This window comes from Phacochoerus africanus, chromosome 15 (genome assembly GCF_016906955.1).
Source record: "Phacochoerus africanus isolate WHEZ1 chromosome 15, ROS_Pafr_v1, whole genome shotgun sequence".
In the NCBI taxonomy this organism is placed as follows: Eukaryota; Metazoa; Chordata; class Mammalia; order Artiodactyla; family Suidae; genus Phacochoerus; species Phacochoerus africanus.
This window is the reverse complement of record NC_062558.1, coordinates 70,266,422-70,285,687: the sequence shown is the minus strand read 5'-3', so window position 1 is coordinate 70,285,687 and position 19,266 is coordinate 70,266,422. Positions and strand designations below refer to the sequence as shown.

General features: G+C 35.5%; 1 protein-coding gene across 1 annotated transcript in view; it reads left to right on the top strand.

Moving 5' to 3' along the window:
* Nucleotides 1-19,266, top strand: part of LOC125116320 (catenin alpha-3) — a gene marked incomplete at its 5' end in the record, with an annotated part of 829,627 nt that overhangs the window by 616,011 nt on the left and 194,350 nt on the right. The window contains one exon of the mRNA XM_047761436.1: nt 6,645-6,737. Coding sequence (XP_047617392.1) covers nt 6,645-6,737 — 93 coding nt within the window. The remainder of the gene's footprint in view (nt 1-6,644; nt 6,738-19,266) is intronic.

Below are 19,266 nucleotides of genomic sequence, written 5' to 3'. Positions count from 1 at the left end.
CACTGCATCACAACAGAAACTCCTGTTTTATTGAAGTTTTTAAATCACATTTTCAATTTTAGTACTTGTGATTGGTCTATTCATATTTTTTCTTTCTTCATGGTTCAGCTTTGAAAGCTTGCTTCTTTGTAAGAATCTGTCCATTTCTTCTACTTTGTCCATTTTACTGGCATATGGTTGTTTATAGTAGTCTCTTATAATACTTGATATTTCTGTGGTGTCACTTGTAACTTCTTTTTCATTTCCAAGTCTTTTGATTTGAAACATCTCCCTATTTTTCATGTTGATTCTGGCTAAAGTTTTGTCAATTTTGTTGATATTTTCAAAGAACAAACTTTTGGTTTCATTGATCTTCTCTATTGTTTTCTTTATCTCTATTTCATTTTTTCCTGTTCTGATCTTTAAGATTTCTTCTACGATTTGGGGGCTTTTCCTGTTCTTCCTTCTCTAGATGCTTTAGGTAAAGGTTAGGTTGCTTATTTGAGATCTTTCTTGTTTCCTGAGATAAGATTGTATTGCTATCAATTTCCCTCTCACTACTGATTTCGCTGTGTCCCATAGGTTTTAGGTTGTTGTCACTTTTCTCTATGTATCTTTTGATACTGGAAAGTGTTAACTTTAGATGGCCTGGCTAGAAAGACTGGATACAGTTGCTTATAGGACATCTGAACCCTATGGTGAGAAGGATCTAGCTCTATAAAAGCTGAAGGAGGAGCATGCCAGGCAGGGAAAGAGTAGATACTAGGAGCCAAAGAGCTTTCTCTGGAATGAACTGATGAGTGAGCATATTTGAGGAGTAGAAAAAGTACATGTGCACATGGATGTGGATTCAACCAAGAGCATTTTTTATTTTCCTATTATTTTATTTGTATTATTGACATATCTATTCCTCTTTGTTTTATTTTTTCATTGTTAAAGTTTTATTGAAGTATAGTTGATTTACAATGTGATAATTTCTTCTGTACAACAAAGCATGCAGTTATACATAATACACATATCCATTCTTTTATTCCTCTTTTTAAAACATGTTTTAATTCTGGACTCTCCACCCTGACATTCCAAAATCATCCTATGTTATTAGCTCAGCTAGGATAATCCCACTGACATGTCATTGCAGCTCCCTGTTTCAGAAGACTATTCATAGCATCCTTCTCTGAGTGTCAGACCACTACTATATGGCAGTTATTTGATTATAGTAAGACATTAACAGATAATCAGAGAAGTGTGATTTATGATTAAATTACACATACTATTTAGAATTCAACCTAAAGTCTAAGGAGAAAATGACAAGCATAACTCCTATTTCCTAGACTGTTTTTTATCCTTTTTCTTTTCTTTTTTCTCTTCCTTCCTTCTTGTCACCTTCTCTCCTTACCTTCCTTCCTCCATTCCTTTTTAAAATTTCTCTCTTTCCCTCCTAAGTACATGTGCACTCTCTCTCTACCTCTCTTTCCCCTTCCTTATTTTTGCTGTTTTATGACTCACACTTACTTTCATATACTTCATTATTAAACCTTCTGTGCAAGTGAATTTTAAGGTTTAATAATACTGCCTGCCTATCTCACAAAGGATGCTGAAAGAATTAATGACAAAAAGTCTGTTAAAGCATTGAGATCCTCAGGGTGAGGGGGAGTAATATAAATGCACATATTTACACTTTAGTAAATAAATATATATTTAATATAATATAGATATCAAAACACCAATTCATTGTGACCCTGAAGTTTAATGTACCACTACTGTATATTGCAGGCTCTGTTTTTATACAAACATTAGCTTAAATATTTTCAAGTTCTATACTGGTTTCTGTGCTCTTTTACATAAATAGAGATCTTAAAGTACTGTAATAATAATTTATAATAAACAGTATTTAACATTCAGTATTTTATAGTCACTAAATAATATTCCAGTCCATTATCTCATTTTAGCTTCACAAGAATTAGGTAATATTTTTGGCATTTAAAGGTGAGGAAATTAAGCTTACTTCAAATCACTATAGGTTGCCTAAGGAATGCTTCACAATAAGCAAGAATTAAAATAGGAAAAGATGAAATGGTCATCTTGAATTCTGATATTGATAAATAAATGAGTAATAACAAGTTTATTATCACTTTTTCCACTGGGGGGGGGCAGCTTCCTATTGGTCTGATTTAGAGGCAGTCCAGCTTAGAGAAGGATAATTAATTCCATTTCCCTCAGAATCTATATTAGAATATATCTTCATTAGAGGCAGCTTAAGAGATATTCTTACTCTTATACATGATTAAAATCAGGTCAAAAGATATCTTTACAGAGTTCCCATTGTGGCTCAGTGGGTTAAGAACCTGACTACTATCCATGAAGATGAGGGCTCATTCGCTGGCCTCACTCAGTGGATTAAGTATCTGGCATTGTCACACGCTGCAGCATAGGTCGCAGATGCAGCTTGGATCTGGCAGTTCTGTGCCTGTGGCAAAGGCCGGCAGCTATGGCTCCAATTTGACCCCTAGCCTGGGAGCATCCATATGCTGTGAGTGTGGCCCTAAAACTACCAAAGAGAGAGAGAGAAAGAGAAAGAGAGTCAGAGAGAGAGAGAGATCTTTACTTGGAATTGAGAAGAAAGAAGTGTATAGGGAATTATATTATACCCTATCAGCACAATGACATTATGTACTCACAATCAGGTGACTGTAACTAGAGGAAGCTAGTAGGGATCAAGTCAACCCAGAGTAGCAGATTTGGAGTAAACTGGAGGTATTCAAATTGCTATAAAAGTTTTATAAAAAATGCAGTTTTGTAATGGGATGAAAGATAAGTGGTGGAGGAAGAGGACAAACACTAGACAGAAAGAAACAACTTTTGCTGAACCCCAGCTGTGTCTATGGGCTTATATCTTTCTCAAAGCATCTAAGTAAAGCTGAGTCTCACAACAAATTTCAGGGTTAGGTTGTTATATAAAATTTTTTCCTAGGGAAACTAAAGTTTAAATTGGCACACAAATTGTCCAAAGTTCCATAATTTCTAATTGGAGGGTCAGAATTCAAAAGCAGGTTGGTATTACTCAACAATATAGTGTCTTTCTGCTATAGGACATTGATCTAAGATAGTTGGTCTCATGGATAAGCAATGAAGTCCTATCAGATAGCACAGGGAACTACATCCTCTTAGGATAGACCATGATGGAAGATAATATAAGAACAGGAATGTATATGTGTGTGTATGTGTGTATATGTATATATATATGTATGTGTGTGTGTATACACTTTGTGGTACAGCAGAAATTGATACACAGCATTGTTAAGCAGCTATGTTACTAGATGAGTAAAGCCAGCTATTTTTATGAGTGTTCGATATAGGGTAGCAACTCTCCCTCCTTCCTATTAAATACTTGTTCTTTCTATTATTGTCTTCATCAAGAAGGAGTTAATGTACACCTTAAAAGTGATCAGAGTACTCCAATTTCTTGTTTCTTAATCTTCCTTTCTTAATTTAAACTATAACATTGTGTATTTAACTTTTAATTTTACAATACCATCCAACTGCATGACTTACAGAATACAAAATGCTGCCAGCAAATCTTTGGGACACCCCCTACTGATTTTGTTGATGAAAAGAAGAGGTCAGTTGTGGTGGCTTTGCAAAAAAAATCTATTAGCCCCATGTTAAAGATAAAGAAATGCACAGAAGTATGTGGGCGAGAATGGCAGGCTTATCTATTCCTTCAGTATCACCAACTTTGTGACTTGTGACAGAAGCAGTTGCTCTTGGTTTCTAAGTCAGTTTATTTGAGTTGAATAAACTATTGGAATTGATGAAGTTATATGTCACCACATGATAAAGTATACCCCAAGACATAAACAACAGGTATTTACAAAGAAAAGATCACAGCAGGGGCACCAGACAGTCTTCAGTTGCAAAACAACAAGACCCAGGAAAAGGAATTTGATCAACTGAACTTACTCAGATGTTACAGGGGTTGGCGGTATAGCAAGAAGGGAAAATGTAAAGATCCTTTCAGAAGAATACACAAAGATGGCTAATAAAGAAATATGTAATTGTGTAGAATCTCCCTAATGGTGAACTCACGCTATTAATACCTAAGAGAGAGTGAATGATCCTGTGATCATAATTGCACATACTTGCAGCAAAGAAGGACTGCACATAGAGATGAACTCATAGGTAACAATCACTCAGCACATTGGAGGCTTTGGTGAGAGAGAGGATATTAGTATCCAATTAGAGTCTGTTGAAATCCATGCAAAAGTGATGGATGATGCTCAGTGTGAGTGTCAGAGAACAAAGAAAGTGCATGTTAAAGACTCACGATGGGAAGGAATCTGAGGCTGTTAGTGGTTAGGACATTGGTAGTTGTGCTCCACAGTGTGAGCTAATCATTGCAAGTATCCATGTCTGGAGCAGCCCCAAGTGAAAGAAGGATCTTCACTGCCCTGAAAATAAACAAATAAACAGGCTGTGTGCAGCCTGGAGTTTAAGGGAAACTAGAGATGTTCTGAAGAGGCAGGTCCTCCCCTTTCCATTCTTTAACAACCAGGTATACCCAAGAGACCTTCCACTTTGCTTTTTGTTGTTTTTCATGAAACTGAAATGTTTTCATTTTGGATTTCTCACCAGAGCTTTATAGCAAAGGAATGATTATATATATATATATATATATATATATATATATATATATATTTTTTTTTTTTTTTTTTGGCCTCCCTTGGGCATATGAATTTCCTATTCAAAGCCACAGTTGCGACCTACACCTCATCTGCTACATCAGTGCCTCATCCTTTAACACACTGTGCCCAGCCAGGGATGGAATCTGAGTCTTGGCACTGCAGAGATGCCACCAGTCCTGCTGTGCCACAGAAGGAACTCTGGAATCATTATTTTAAACTGAAACTCCATAAACTAAAATATTAATTTTTGTTAAGTATCTCTGCTTGTAATAATAACTGATGTTTAAATTATTGCCCCAGTGAAACTAAGGGAGTGAAACTTTGAACTGAGAAAAACAATGAAAAGCAAATAAAACATTTTAGTTTGAAATACAGAAGGTGGGAGTACAGTTGAGGTACAGTGAAGACAAGTGTATCTTGCTGCTATCAGTATGTTTTGTTTTGCTTCTATCCAAGTATATTTTGGGCCATCAGTGATCATTTTGCTTCATTCATTCAAAAACATATATGTACTTGATTGTGGGGAAGTGATTGTCAGCAGAGCAGCACTAGCCTTACCTCAAAGAATAGACAGCTCAACAATTGGCTTCCTAATTTATCAAACAATGTTATAATAAACAGTTCTTTTTTTAAAAAATAAGTTTTTATTCAATAATTTTTCAAGACAGTCTGATGACTCAATACTATAGGAAATGAAACCATCATTTCTAATTAGATCACATTACTGATTTAAAACTCCAATTTGTGTGTTCCAACAGTGTGATCTTACAGAGATTCTAATTTTAAAACATAGTGGCTAGCAGGACCCATTACAAGATTTAACTAGACACATGACATTCCCACAGCCCACTTAGGGGAACTCTGGGAAAGCTTTACGGAAACATGAAATATGGACAATTCAAAACAGAACACAAAAGTAATAACTATAGAAATCAGCACAGGCATTTTCCTGGGTTTTTCCCTTAAAAATAAAATATAAATGATAAAGTATGATAAGTCTTAAGACAGTGAAGGTAGAAGACATCAGGAAATGCTTGTTGGAGGAACTTGATCTGGTTTAGGGTAGATGTTCAAGGCACCTCCCTGAGCAAGAGATGTTTAAGCAGAAAAACTGAAAAAAAGGAATGGAAGTAGGGTAACTATTTAGAATAGACACTATGATTAAGGTTAAATTACTTATTACTTAAGGTCTTAGAACATTTAGTTTCTCAATTTTTGGTGTTTTGATATCATTTAGTTTTAATGGTAATTATTCCATTCATTTATGTATCATCTGTCAACACCTAGGTTTGTGGTACACACCTAGTGGTTAGCCAATTAGCTACTCAGAGAAAAGCATCCTTCTGATTATTTTGCTTTCTTTTTCTTTTAAAATTTATTTGGATATAATTCATATACCACAAAATTCACCATTTTAAAGCATAAAATTTAATATTTTTAGTATATTTATAAGATCATGTGACCATTACCACTAATTGCAGAACATTGTTATTATCCCTAAAAAAAATCACATATACCCATTAGCAGTCACTCTTCCCAACCCCTCCCCCACTTCCTCCTTTAGGAACCACTAATCAATGCCTATCTATAAATTTGACTATTCTAGAATTTCAAGTAAATAGAATCATAAGGTATTTTGTGATTGACCTTTTTCATCTAGCATAGTATTTTCAAGGTTTACCCATATTGAAGCATGTATTAGAAGTTCAATGCTTTTTACACCAAGTAATATTCCATTGTTTGCATTTACCACATTTGTTTACCCATTCATCACTAGATATGCTTTTTGGCTATTATGATTGGTGCTACTATGAACACCTGTTTACAAGTTTTTATGTATACAAATATGTCATATCTCTTGGTCACCTACCTAAGGCATGGACTTTCTAGGTCATATTTGTAACTCTATGCTTCCTTTTTGAGAAACTGCCAGACTGTTTACCATTTTACGTTTCTACCAGCAGTTTTGCTTTCTTTTTATAGACTCCTGAAGAACTTGAGGATGTTTCTGACCTGGAAGAAGATCATGAGGTCCGCAGTCACACCAGTGTTCAGACCGAAGGAAAAACTGACCGGGTATGTCATCTCCCTAAGGAGAAAAACATTTGCTATGCACTTTCCTTGTCAATACAGGCAGCCTTTCACAGATGGGACTGCTGGATCTGGAGCTGGTTTTGTAAATCACAGGGAGAAGAGCATCAGAATGCAGTGGAGGCATCTAGAGGGGAATGGTTTCCTCTACCTTGAGACCTCACAGTGAGGGCATTTCTGGTTGGGCAGAGAATCACTGCATACCACTTTTGGTCTTGATATTAGTCATGGAATTATCGAAGTAAAAAGGGTACCTGTTTGTTTAGAGTAGAAAAGTGAAATTAAGAAGTGGTAAATAAACTCTGAAATTCTAAGGGTGGGAGGAACAACTTCTGAGGCAATATTCCTCTACTTTTCTTCTTTTCTACAATGCTTTCTTCTGCCCCCACCCTCAACACACACACACACACACACACACACACACACACACACACACAAACTCTTCCAAAGATGTTAATTAATTTCTGAATTCTGAGATGTACTTCATTTTATTTTTATATTCAATGCTTGAGAATTGGTAAAAGTTTGATTTCCTAGATGCTCATAGCTTACATCTGCAGAACAGACTGTAGAACATGTGTCTGAAAGCCAGGCAGTGAAGCATGGTGGCTAAAGCTTCTTAGGAACATATCTGAATCAGCCAGTTCCTTGCTGAGTCACTGGGAAACTCACTTAGACTTTCTTCACTTCTGTTCCAAACTGTAAAGCGAGGATAGTAATGGTATCCTCGGTATAAGGATTACTGTGGGAATCAACTAAGTTAAAGAATAGAGCACTTAAGACATTGCCTACCTCTTAGTGAGCTCTCAATAATCACTGCTTATTATTACTGAAAAGTTACTAAGTAACAATAGTATAATTTACATCATTATACTTACTACCATTACTTAATTACGTAAAGTCAGTGTCATAAAATTTGGAGAGGTGTGTTAAAGATGAATTTAAGAACTTAATTTTCAAAATTCAGATTGTATGGAACTAGCATTTGTCAGTGACAATACCTGTGTTTATTAGAAATGTTGATTTTTCTTGAAATTCCATTTATTACTGATTATTTATTATAGTCCTAGCCTGGGAACTAGCTGGGGACACACTGCACCCAGAGTTAGTTTCCTTCAAATCAGGCAGGCATTCTAGGTAAGACATCAAATCTTACAAATGGCAGTGGAATTGGAAATTAATCTGTGCAACGGTAAACATTGCTTATGCTTTAAGTGAGGTGAATGATTGATTCACTTAGGCTACTTATGCACCACTGCAGGTGGAAGGTATGTGTCAGGGCTTGTAGAATAATTGATAGGAGGAAATTGTCTTACCATAAAAGCATGGTTTATGATGCTAGGATTAAGGGAAGCATGCCCTAGTTCTCACTCTGGCTTAGCATATGTAGAAAATGAAATCTTTATGTTAAATCTTAGATGAAGACAATTCTTCATCTTAAAAATGAAGAATACCTTCTTACTGCCCTGTTGGTAACTTCAAAGAAGACATTGCATGTGACAGTGCTTTATAAACTTTATAATTTAATGCTAAGAATATAAATTTCTTATTACTACTGTTATTATTTATATATTTTTTCTCTTGGAAAAAAGGTTCATCTAGATGACCATTTTCCCATTGGAGGTTATGCTGCAGATGCTGAACATGGTCCCAGATCTTAAGAATCTTTCATAGAATCCACTGCTTCTAACTTTATGGCAATCACCCTGAAAGCACTCTGAATCCCAGAGGTGTGTTCTGTTGTGCACAGTTCCCTGATAGTCCATTTCATTTGGAATGCCTGTGGGCTACACCTTCACCACTGTCTAGTAAAAGACAGATCTGTCACCATTAATTCTACTGGAAGCAATATTATTCAACCCTGTCACTCTCTCCTTTTGTAAGTCTCCCCTGCATGATTTCTAAATATGTTGGACTTTATTCACTTCTTGCCTTGAGGCTTTCCTGCAGTTGCTATTCAGAGTCCTTCAGGAAGCTTCTCAGATATTCCAAAACACACACAACCTTATGTGTTGCACCAACACTCCACAGCACAACTCTTGACTAATATTCTTCTGTTCCCTGAATGGACCACTTTGAAGTACATTTTCTTTAGGTTCTCAAAAGGTCTCCCAGGGACCAAGATAATTCAGATATCAATGACCATCTTGATCATATATCTTTCAGTTGACTCTCCTTTGTTTCCTGATTCATTCTTAGGCTCCAACTTCTGTTCCCTAAAATCTATTCTCCAAATAAACTGTGTTCCATTCTCAGGTATTGCTTTTGGGGTAAAACAAGAAAATAGTCACTTCAGATGTACTATTTATTTATCACATTAACTATGCTATATTGATATTATTATCTCCAGCCTTAGATTTATAAAACTTGTCTAGTAAATGGATAATATTTTCACACTAAGGACTTTGGTGATTACCACATGTCAGTTGACTTGGAACACTAGAGTTTGCAAAACAAATCCTTTACTAATTAAAAGAAAACCACTACAACAACAAACAAGATATGTCATTGATGGACTATAAGGGAACAGAATAAATGATGCCACAGCAGCCTGGAAAAGAGGAAGAATACAAATCTTCTTTAAAAATTTGAAGAGGACTTCCCATTGTGGCTCAGCAGGTTAAGAACCTGAATAGTATGCATGAGGATGTGGGTTTGATGCCCAGCTTTCTTCAGTGGGTTAAAGATCCAGCCTTGCCATGAGCTGTGGTGTGGCTTGCAGATGCAGCTTCAATTCTGCATTGCTGTGGCTATGGCATAGCCGGCAGCTGCAGCTATGATTTGATGCCTAGCCCAGAAACTTTCATATGTTGTAGGTGTGGCCCTAAAAAGAAAAATAATTAAAGTGTAATTATTGTCCAATGTGGACAAATTAACTTCAGTAATACCCTCTTATTGATTATCTATCTTGTGAGTTTATTATAACAGATCCTGCTTTCATACCAGCAACCAAGGTGGATGGCTCAAACCTGTCCTCTACCCAGATCGTCTGGCCAGAGCCAAGCTCATGTTTAGACAAATTTTATGATCTCTGCCAGGAATCTTATATCCATAATAATCCTGTATTTCTTATAACTACATCCCTATGCTTAGAATATATTCATGGGTTCAGTCTTATAACCATTTGAGACTGTGTACTCTATCCAGCATGTCCTGAAGTTTGTGTCCATTGAACTGAGTATGTCTTTTGACATATATCCCAAGAACTATTAATATGAGAAACACTGTAAGGTTTCAAGATGGAAACTGTCAAGATTTTTATAAATACTCACCCTATGCTCAGTGAAGAATTCCTAGTCACTGCCCATGACATGTGTTTGGGTTCTATTTTGTTTGCAGCTTTTTGGGTTCTTGGATTATGCATATTCTGCTACATCAAACATATAGTAGAACCAATTTCAGACACTGTTTAGTGATGGAGTGACAGTTATTTATTATCATTTCATTTTCTGCATTTCACTCCCAATAGCTTTGGCTCAACCTCATCTGTTATTGCTGTCATGGGTGGTAAATGCCACTGGGCATTGAACAAAAACAATGATTTGGAGTCCTCAGTCAATGAGAGAAAAATAAAAGACCAATAGTGCATGCCTTATGAAGTAGCAGAGGAACAGCAGTGGAGATTAATGAATATCTTAATTATTATACATGGATACCAACTGGACTGATACTGTGATTATATACAGTGATTAAGCATGCCACAGTGATACATGAGAGTGGGTTTACTATAGATTTATAGAACAATCTTCAGAGCTCATTACTTATTCTGTGCATGCCCTTAACAAGGATTAAATAGGAATTTTTTTAATTTTAAAAACTCAAATTTGAAAGAGAAATTAGGGAGTGGAAGTGAATCTGACTAGTATCCATGATGATGCAGGTTCAATCTCGTTCAGTGGGCCAGAGATCCAGCATTCTAGTGAGCTGTGGTATAGGTTGCAGATGTGACTCAGATGCTGCGTTGCTGTTGCTGTGGTGTAGGCTGGCAGCTCCAGCTCCAGTTCGACCCTTAACCTGGGAACTTCCATAGGCTGTGGGTGTGGCCCTAAAAAGCAAAAAAAAGAAAGAGAAACTAGAATAGACTCCTGTTAACATAATCAAATTCTTATATTTATTGAGAATAGGATTTTTTGCTAAGTCCTAAAGATTTTATTAAATATAAGCTAAGCCATATTTTCTATTTAAACACTGCTGTACCAATTATCATGAACACTGTATAGTTTATAGAACATTTCCAAATTTGTGTTTAATGAAAACCCTTAGAGTTTGGTTTTTATTTTTTTCTTGATTTTTACTAATTAGGGAATTAAGTTCAAAGAATTTGAGTAATTTATTCAAGCCATGTAGACTGGGACAAAATCTCATGTCTTTTGGCACCAGCCTCACTCTTTCCAAAATAGCATGCTTGTAAACTGGGTAAAATTTAATAACCCTTTAATACCTCATTGCCTTACTTTTGGTACAGACAGCATTATGGAGTTGATATTGTAATTCCTCTAACAGAAAAATGACAAGTGCAACTAAAGACAATAAACCTTAGTATCAGATCTGTTCAAGCCTCACAAGTTTCTAAATGTCCCAATACTAGAGTCTCCATTGATAACAAAATCAGTTTATTAACTACTATTTGGAAACTACATAGTGATGCCCAAACTCTAATAGTCTCCTTGGTGGATTATTTTGCCTTGATGAGATGGAGTACTGTACTACTCGACTAGAATCATAGAGTGGAGGACCTTGTTGGACAACAAACTGAGGTCTCCAAGCCTTGAATCCGGAAGAAAGAGGTGGTTACTCCATAGTCAGCGTTTTATTGGCTGCTGTGATGTTTCAACATACGGAGCATTTTAATTTCTAGAAATTTCCCCTGGTTTGTCGTCTGCAATAAGGGAAACAGTGGCAATAGATACTTGAAACCTTTTAATGTTAGGAGGGTTATAGCTAACAATATACTTCATAGGCCTACCTAGGGACAACTGTGGATTTAGAAAGACTCAGTAAAATAGACTGAAAGACTTTTCTGAATAGAATGGATGAGCCAGTGACTTGCTTTTTTTTTGGTCTTGATATATAAATATAATGTGGAAGTTAATAGAATGAACTTTGGAGTTACATAAACCTTGGTTCAAAGCTAGGGTCCACCAATTCCTACCCATATGACCCTGGGAAAGTTAGTTCATATTTCTAATTTTTAGTTTTCTAATCTATAAAATTGTGATAATGATAAGATCTATTATTACCAATAGATGGGATGGGAAAAAGCATCAAGGGGGTAAAAAATGCTCAAAATATGGATTTAGAAGTATATATTTTATAGTTGTTTTTGAAGATTACACTATATACATGAAAAAAATATTTCTCACACAAAGGAAGTGCTCAATAAATTTTGATTTTTTATTATAGTTGATTTACAATGTTCTGTCAATTTCTACCGTACAGCAAGGTGAAACAGTCACACATATGCATATATATATATACACACATATATATATATATATTCTTTTTCTCACGTTATCTTCCATCATGTTCAAACACAAGTGACTAGACATAGTTCTCTGTGCTATATAGCAGGATTTCATTGCTTATCCACTCCAAATTCAGTAGTTTGCAAATACTAACCCCAAATTACCAATCTATCCCACTTCTTTCCCATCCCCCTTGGCAACTGCAAGTCTGTTTTCCAGGTCTATGAGTTTCTTTCTTTTCTGTATAAAAGTTCATTTATGTTGTATATTAAATTCCAATTATAGGTAATATAATACGGTGTTTGTCTTTCTCTTTCTGACTTACTTCACTTAGTATGAGACTCTCCAGTTCCATCCATGTTGCTGCAAGTGCATTATTTTGTTCTTTTTAAGGGCTGAGTAGTATTCCATTGTGTATATATACCACTTCTTCTAAATCCGTTCATCTGTCAGTGGACATTTAGGTTGTTTCCATGTCTTGGCTATAGTGAATAGTGCTGCAATGAACATAGGGGTGCACTATCTTTTTCAAAGAAAGTATTGTCCGATATATGCCCAGGAGTGGGATTGCTGGGTCATATGGTAGTTCTATATTTAGTTTTCTGGGGAACCTCCATCCTATTTTCCTTAGTGGTTGTACAAATTTACATTCTCACCAACAGTGAAGGAGGGTACGCTTTTTCCCACACCCTCCCCAGCATTTGTTATTTGCTGACTTGTTAATGATGGCCATTCTGACCAGTGTGAGGGCATACCTAATTGTAGTTTGGATTTGCATTTCTCCAATAATTAGTGATGTTGAGCATTTTTTAATATGCCTGTTGGCCTCTGTCTGTCTTCCTTGGAGAAATGTCTATTCAGGTGTTCTGCCAATTTTTCAATTTGGTTGTTTTGTTGTTACTGTTGAGTTATATAAGTTGTTTGTATGTTTTGGAGATTAAGCTTTTGTTGGTTGCATTATTTGAAACTGTTTTCTCCCATTCTGTAGGTTGTCCTTTTTTTTTTTTTATGGTTTCCTTTGCTGTGCAAAAGCTTGTTAGATTAGGTCCCATTGGTTTATTTTTGTTTTTATTCTGTTGCCTTGGGAGACTGACCTAAGAAAACATTTGTAAGGTTGATGTCAGAGAATGTTTTACCTATGTTCTCTTATAGTAGCTTATGGTGTCTTGTGCTTAAGTCTTTAAGCCACTTTGAGTTTACTTTTGTGCATGATGTGAGGGTGTTTTCTAGATTTTACATTGATTTACATCCAGCTGACCAGTTTTTCCTGCACCATTTTCTGAAAAGACTGCCTTTTTCCCATTTTATATTTGTGCCTCCTTTGTCAAAGATTAATTGACTGTAGGTGTCTGGGTTTATTTCTGAGTTCTCTGTCCTGTCCCATTGTTCTTTATGTCTGTTTGTACCAGTACCACACTGTATTGATTTCTGTAGCTTTGTAATAGTGTCTGAAATCTGGGAGAGTTATTCCTCCTGCTTGTTTTTTTTTTTTCCCCCCCTTCAGGATTGCTTTGGCAATTTGGGGTCTATTATATTTCCATATAATTTTTTTTGGGTTTTTTATTCTAGTTTTGTGAAAAATGTCTTGGGAACTTGATAGGGATTGCATTGAATCTGTATATTGCTTTGGGTAATATGGCCATTTTTATGATATTAATTATTCCCATCCAGGAGTATGGAATGTCTTTCCATTTCTTTGAATTCTCTTGAATTTCCTTAATTAATGTTTTATAGTTCTCAACATATAAGTCTTTCACCTCCTTGGTCAGGTTTATTCATAGGTACTTGATTTTTGGGGGTGCAATTTTAAAACATATTGTATTTTTATATTCATTTTCTAATATTTCATTGATAGCATACAGAAATACAACCAATTTCTGAAAGTTAATCTTATATCCTGCTATTTTGCTGAATTCATTGATCAGTTTGAATAGTTTTTGTGTGGAGTTCTGAGGGTTTTCTATATATAGTATCATGACATCTGCATACAGTGACAATTTTACCTCTTATCTTCCAATTTGGATACCTTTCATTTCTTTCATTTGTCTGATCTCTGTGGCTAGGACTTCTAATACTATGTTGAATAAAAGTGATGAGAATGGGCATCCTTGTCTTGTTCCAGATTTTAGTGGGAAGACTTTCAGCTTTTCTCTCTTAAGTATATTATTGGCTATAGATTTGTCATTAATGGCCTTTATTGTGTTAAGGAATGTTCCCTCTATACCCACTTCATTAAGAGTTTTGATCATGAATGGATGTTGGATTTTGTCAAATGCTTTTTCTGCATCTATTGAGATGATCATGTGTTTGTTGACTTTTGTTAATGTGATGTGTAACATGGATTGATTTGCCTATGTTGAAACATCCTTGTGAACTTGGAATAAATCCCATATGGTTGTTGTGTATGATCTTTTTTATATGTTGTTGGATTCAGTTGGCTAAAATATTGTTGAGAATTTTTGTGTCTATATTCATCAGATATTGACTGATACTTTTCTTTTTCAGTGGTATCTTTGTCTGGTTTTGGTATTAGGATGGTGGTGGCTTCATAGAATGTCTTTGGGAGTGTTCCTTCTTCAATCTTTTGAAAAATTTAAGAAGGATAGGTATAAGTTCTTCTCTTTATGTTTGGTAGAATTCACCTGTGAAGCCATCTTGTCCTGAACTTTTATTTGTAAGGAGTGTTTTTATTACATATTCAATTTTGTTTCTAGTGATTGGTCTATTCAGTCAATCTATTTCTTCTTGATTTGGTTTTGGTGGGCTGTATGTCTCTGGAAAGTTATCCATTTCTTCTAGGTTGTCAAATTTGTTGTCATATATGTGTTCATAGTATTCTCTTTTTTTTTGTATTTTTGCAGTATCTGTTGAGATTTCTCCTTTTTCATTTCTTGTTTTATTTATTTTAGTTATTTCTCTTCTCTTTTAAGTGAATCTGGCCAGAGATTTGTTAATTTGTTTACTCTTTCAAAGAACTGGCTCTTGGTTTTATTGATTTTTCTTTTCAATTTTTGTATCTCTATTTAATTGATTTCCCCCTTGATCTTTATGATTTCCTTCCTTTTGCTGACTTTAGGTTTTGTTTGTTCTTCTTTCTTTTTTGTGACAGGTTAATTTGTTGATTTGGGATTTTTTTCTTCTCTGAAATAGGCCTGTATTGCTATGAACTTCTTTAGTCTAAGATGTGTATAGGCTTATGTGTGCGAATGTTATACTTTGCTTCCTTTGTAGTAACTCCAGGAGCTCTGTAAATACATATCTCTCAGTTTTTGATATGAGTATCCTGATTTTATGGGTCTAAACATTTAGCACTTTATGCCAAAAACCTTTTGAGTTTTTTTTTCCTTAAGAGGAAGACTTAGCAGGCACTGTCTTAAGAGGGTAAAAGGAAGATGGTATTAACATGATTCTTAATGATGCAATTTTATGTACAGTTGTATTCATGTGAATAATGTCAAACTGAAATAATGATCACAAAAGGCAGTTTTTGAGAGTGGGAACAAATTTTTACCCAACAGTTGTCAAGTTCTTATTTTCTTCAGTGATGTTGGAATGCCTAGTCCTGCTCTGGGAGTTTTTCTTCTCTGAGGAATTGTGGGAACTTGCTGATCTATTAGTTACTTTCTTTCGCAGGGTCCTCGATTATAACTTCACCAAGGTATATAGGGCTTAATTTCCTGGTTTTATGGTACATACTTGTAAAAAAAATTTAAAAAGCCATTCTGCTATTTTATAGGATGCATGTTGGAAACAGTTTTGAATGTCGTCATTTAAATTCACCTTTTGTTTCTCTACCCTGTCTATGAAGGACAGATATTCTAGTGTTTCTTCCTCTGCCTAAAAGCTTGAAAGCCAATCGGGTCTGAAAATAAAATCAGACTTTTTTCTGCCTCACACTATTTAAACTTTGATCATCATCTTGTCTTGTAGATGGGGAGTGAAAAAGGGAACTTCTTTGACAGTGCTAGCTAAGCTTAGATTTTTCTTTGATAGTATTTGAAGCTGTTGTCTCTCATTGCTAAAATTCAATGTAGTGAATATAACATCAAAAAAAATTTAAAACTTTATAATTTCAACTCTAATCATATTATATTTCAGCATGGTAAAGTCATGACAACTTTTTTAAAGATACATTATTCATCATATTTACTGGTGATCCAAAATTAAAGACATGGAAACTTGTAGTCATTTTGATGACTAATATTTGTCCCATCTTTAATATTTTACTCATCTAAGAGCATAGAGTTTGTAAACCTGCTCTGCCTTAAAGAATTTCTTGGAGGCCATTGGAGCTATATATGCTCTATAAATAGAAGCAAATTAGGACAGAAATAAGAACAGTTACCTAGGTTACTGGACACAACCTCAAAATGTCAACAGCAGCAAATGAGTTGGAGCATATCAAATCTTAAAATACTGGAGATGACTCTTGCTATTAAAAAAAAAATGTGTGCTCTAACTTCATGTGGGTGATAGGGAGAACACTCTCACTGCTGTTTTTTAATGTGCAATCTGCTGACTATCCTCCAACATGAGAGTAAAAAAAAAATCCCATGAACGGATGGTTTATTTCAAAAATTAGAAACTTTTTAATAGGTCCTATTTATTATCAGAATCCACTCTCAGTAATTCAAATTTATACTGAATTACCATACAGAATAGGGAGACATGACCTCATTACCCTCTTCATGATATAATTTGGCTAAGGTTGCTGTGAGAAAACAGCTCTGAGAAGCTTGGAGGAAATGACATTTGTCAGCAGCACTGCTCTAGGCAATGCATTTCCTCAGCATTCCTCTCTCTAATATCACTTGTGCATTTGGTGACAACTGTGTTTTCCTGCCTTTCTGGGTGGTCTTTCTCAGTGCTGCATGCTTTCCTCTTCCTCTGTCTATATTGATCCATTAGGGTTTACTAAAGTTCTGATTTAAGCTTCAAGAACTATAGGTCCTCAAGTTTTGGCTATTTTTCCTGGACATTCTCATACAGTCCCAAGACTTTAAATATCATGTAGAGGTACATGACCTTAACCAAATCCTGTCTCCTGAGTTACAGCTGCTTATATTGGTAGGCCAGTTAAGTTTCCTTGCCCCATGTAGCTCACAGGCACTTGTGGAACTAGTTTCCAAGCCTAAATATTTCATCTGATCCCCAAATCTGCCATGATTCCAATATTCCTTATGTTGCTGCTGTACATTCTGCTGCAAAAGTCTGAACGTTTGAACAATTTATTTACTTCTTCTCACAGGTAATCATGCACTATGTTCTGGTTTTACTACCTTCTACATATTTTCTGAATTGCCTATTGATTCACCACTTCCACTGTCACTATGTTCAAAGAAAATGTGCACTGGATAAAGTTCAAATGGAAAGGAAGGAATCTCACCTAGATGTTCTATAGCAGGCTCCTAAATTGTCTCTTGCTTTGAGTTTTAAACTTTCATTCTCTCACTTGAACTTGTGTAATGTTTCTAAAGTGCAAGGTCAATCTGTCTTTTGTCTTCATGTGTAAAGCTCCTTTTAGGTCTCAATGTTTCCCTTTGCCCTTAGCATGAAATCCAATCCCGCATAGCCCCATGTCAGAGAGTTTCAGGATCTGTTCCTTGCATCTCTCTTTTGCCTCATATTTCATCGCTTTCTCTCCAACCCTAAACCCTTGTATGGAAATCATCCTTTGTTGAAGTCACAGGCTCACCCCTCCCATCACTCTCCTTCAACTCCTTGTCCTCCCCTTCATTTTTACATAGTTTCTCATCATTAAGACTCTGGATTAGTTTAGAGTTCTCAGAAACACAAGTCTACATGTAGTGTCCCTGCATCATTCAACCATAATATATGGAGAGTCCTGTATCATGACACTGATGGTACCTTTATAATTTCTTGTATGATGGCATTTTTCTCCATTTGCTAAATCTCATAAGTATACAGAACATGTTTTTGTATCATTTAGTATTATGCTTACAGATCCTCAAACACTTCCTGGTACAGATTAATATCTAGATGAAAGAAGGTAAGGATAGCCTTCCTTTTATAATACATCTTGCCTCAAAAGTACACTAGATCCTCTCTCTCTCTTTATATATATGTGTGTGTCTGTGTGAGTGTGTGTGTGTGTCAGTGTATATATATATATAGTATATATATGTATGTGTGTGTGTGTGTATATATATATATATACACACATATATAGATATATATATATTTTTTTTTAATGGCTGCACCTACAGCATATGGAAGCTCCCAGGCTAGGGGTCAAATTGGAGCTGCAGCTGCTGGCCTATGCCACAGCCAAAGGGGCACCAGATCTAAGCCGTATCTGTGACCTATGCCACAGCTTGTGGCAACACAAGATCCTTAACCCACTGAGCAAGGGCTCATCCTCACAGCAGCAACATCAGATTCTTAACCCATTGAGCCACAACAGGAACTCTGGTCCTTAATAAATTAAGCCTAGGGAATTACATTCATTTCTTTCTTGATCTTTCTCCCTTTGAACAGTGGTAGGTACTTGAGCCAAATACATTTTACTATAAATTTCTAGGTCACTACTGTGAAATATTCAGTGGCTCCCCACTACTACTACCTGATAGTATAAATATTAATTTTTCTGATTTTTTGCCAAAGTCCTTCACAATGCCTCCTTGCTCTTGGCCCTCAAAGACATACAAATCCAAAAACACTCTTTATTGATTAAAATTATTCTGGTCTCCTGGTAGTAGGACTATCTCTGAGGCTATCCTCATGATTTTTTATTCCCATATGTCTAAACTGTCTATCTTTTATTTTTTTAACTCTCAAATACAAAAGTTCTTAAAGATGAGCTCAACTCCCTTTATGTCCTAGAAATTTTCTTTACACTTAGCCATTATTGATTTAATGATACAAAAACTTCTGCTGAGAAGCAGGTCTAAAGGACAATGTACTTATTCCTTTTAAATTTTTATATGCTAAAGGCACTAGGTTTTATCTTTATCTACTGTAAAGTTTTGTAACTGGAAGTTTCAACTGCCTTTTATTTAAATTATTTACCTTAAGTAAATTTAGTGTCA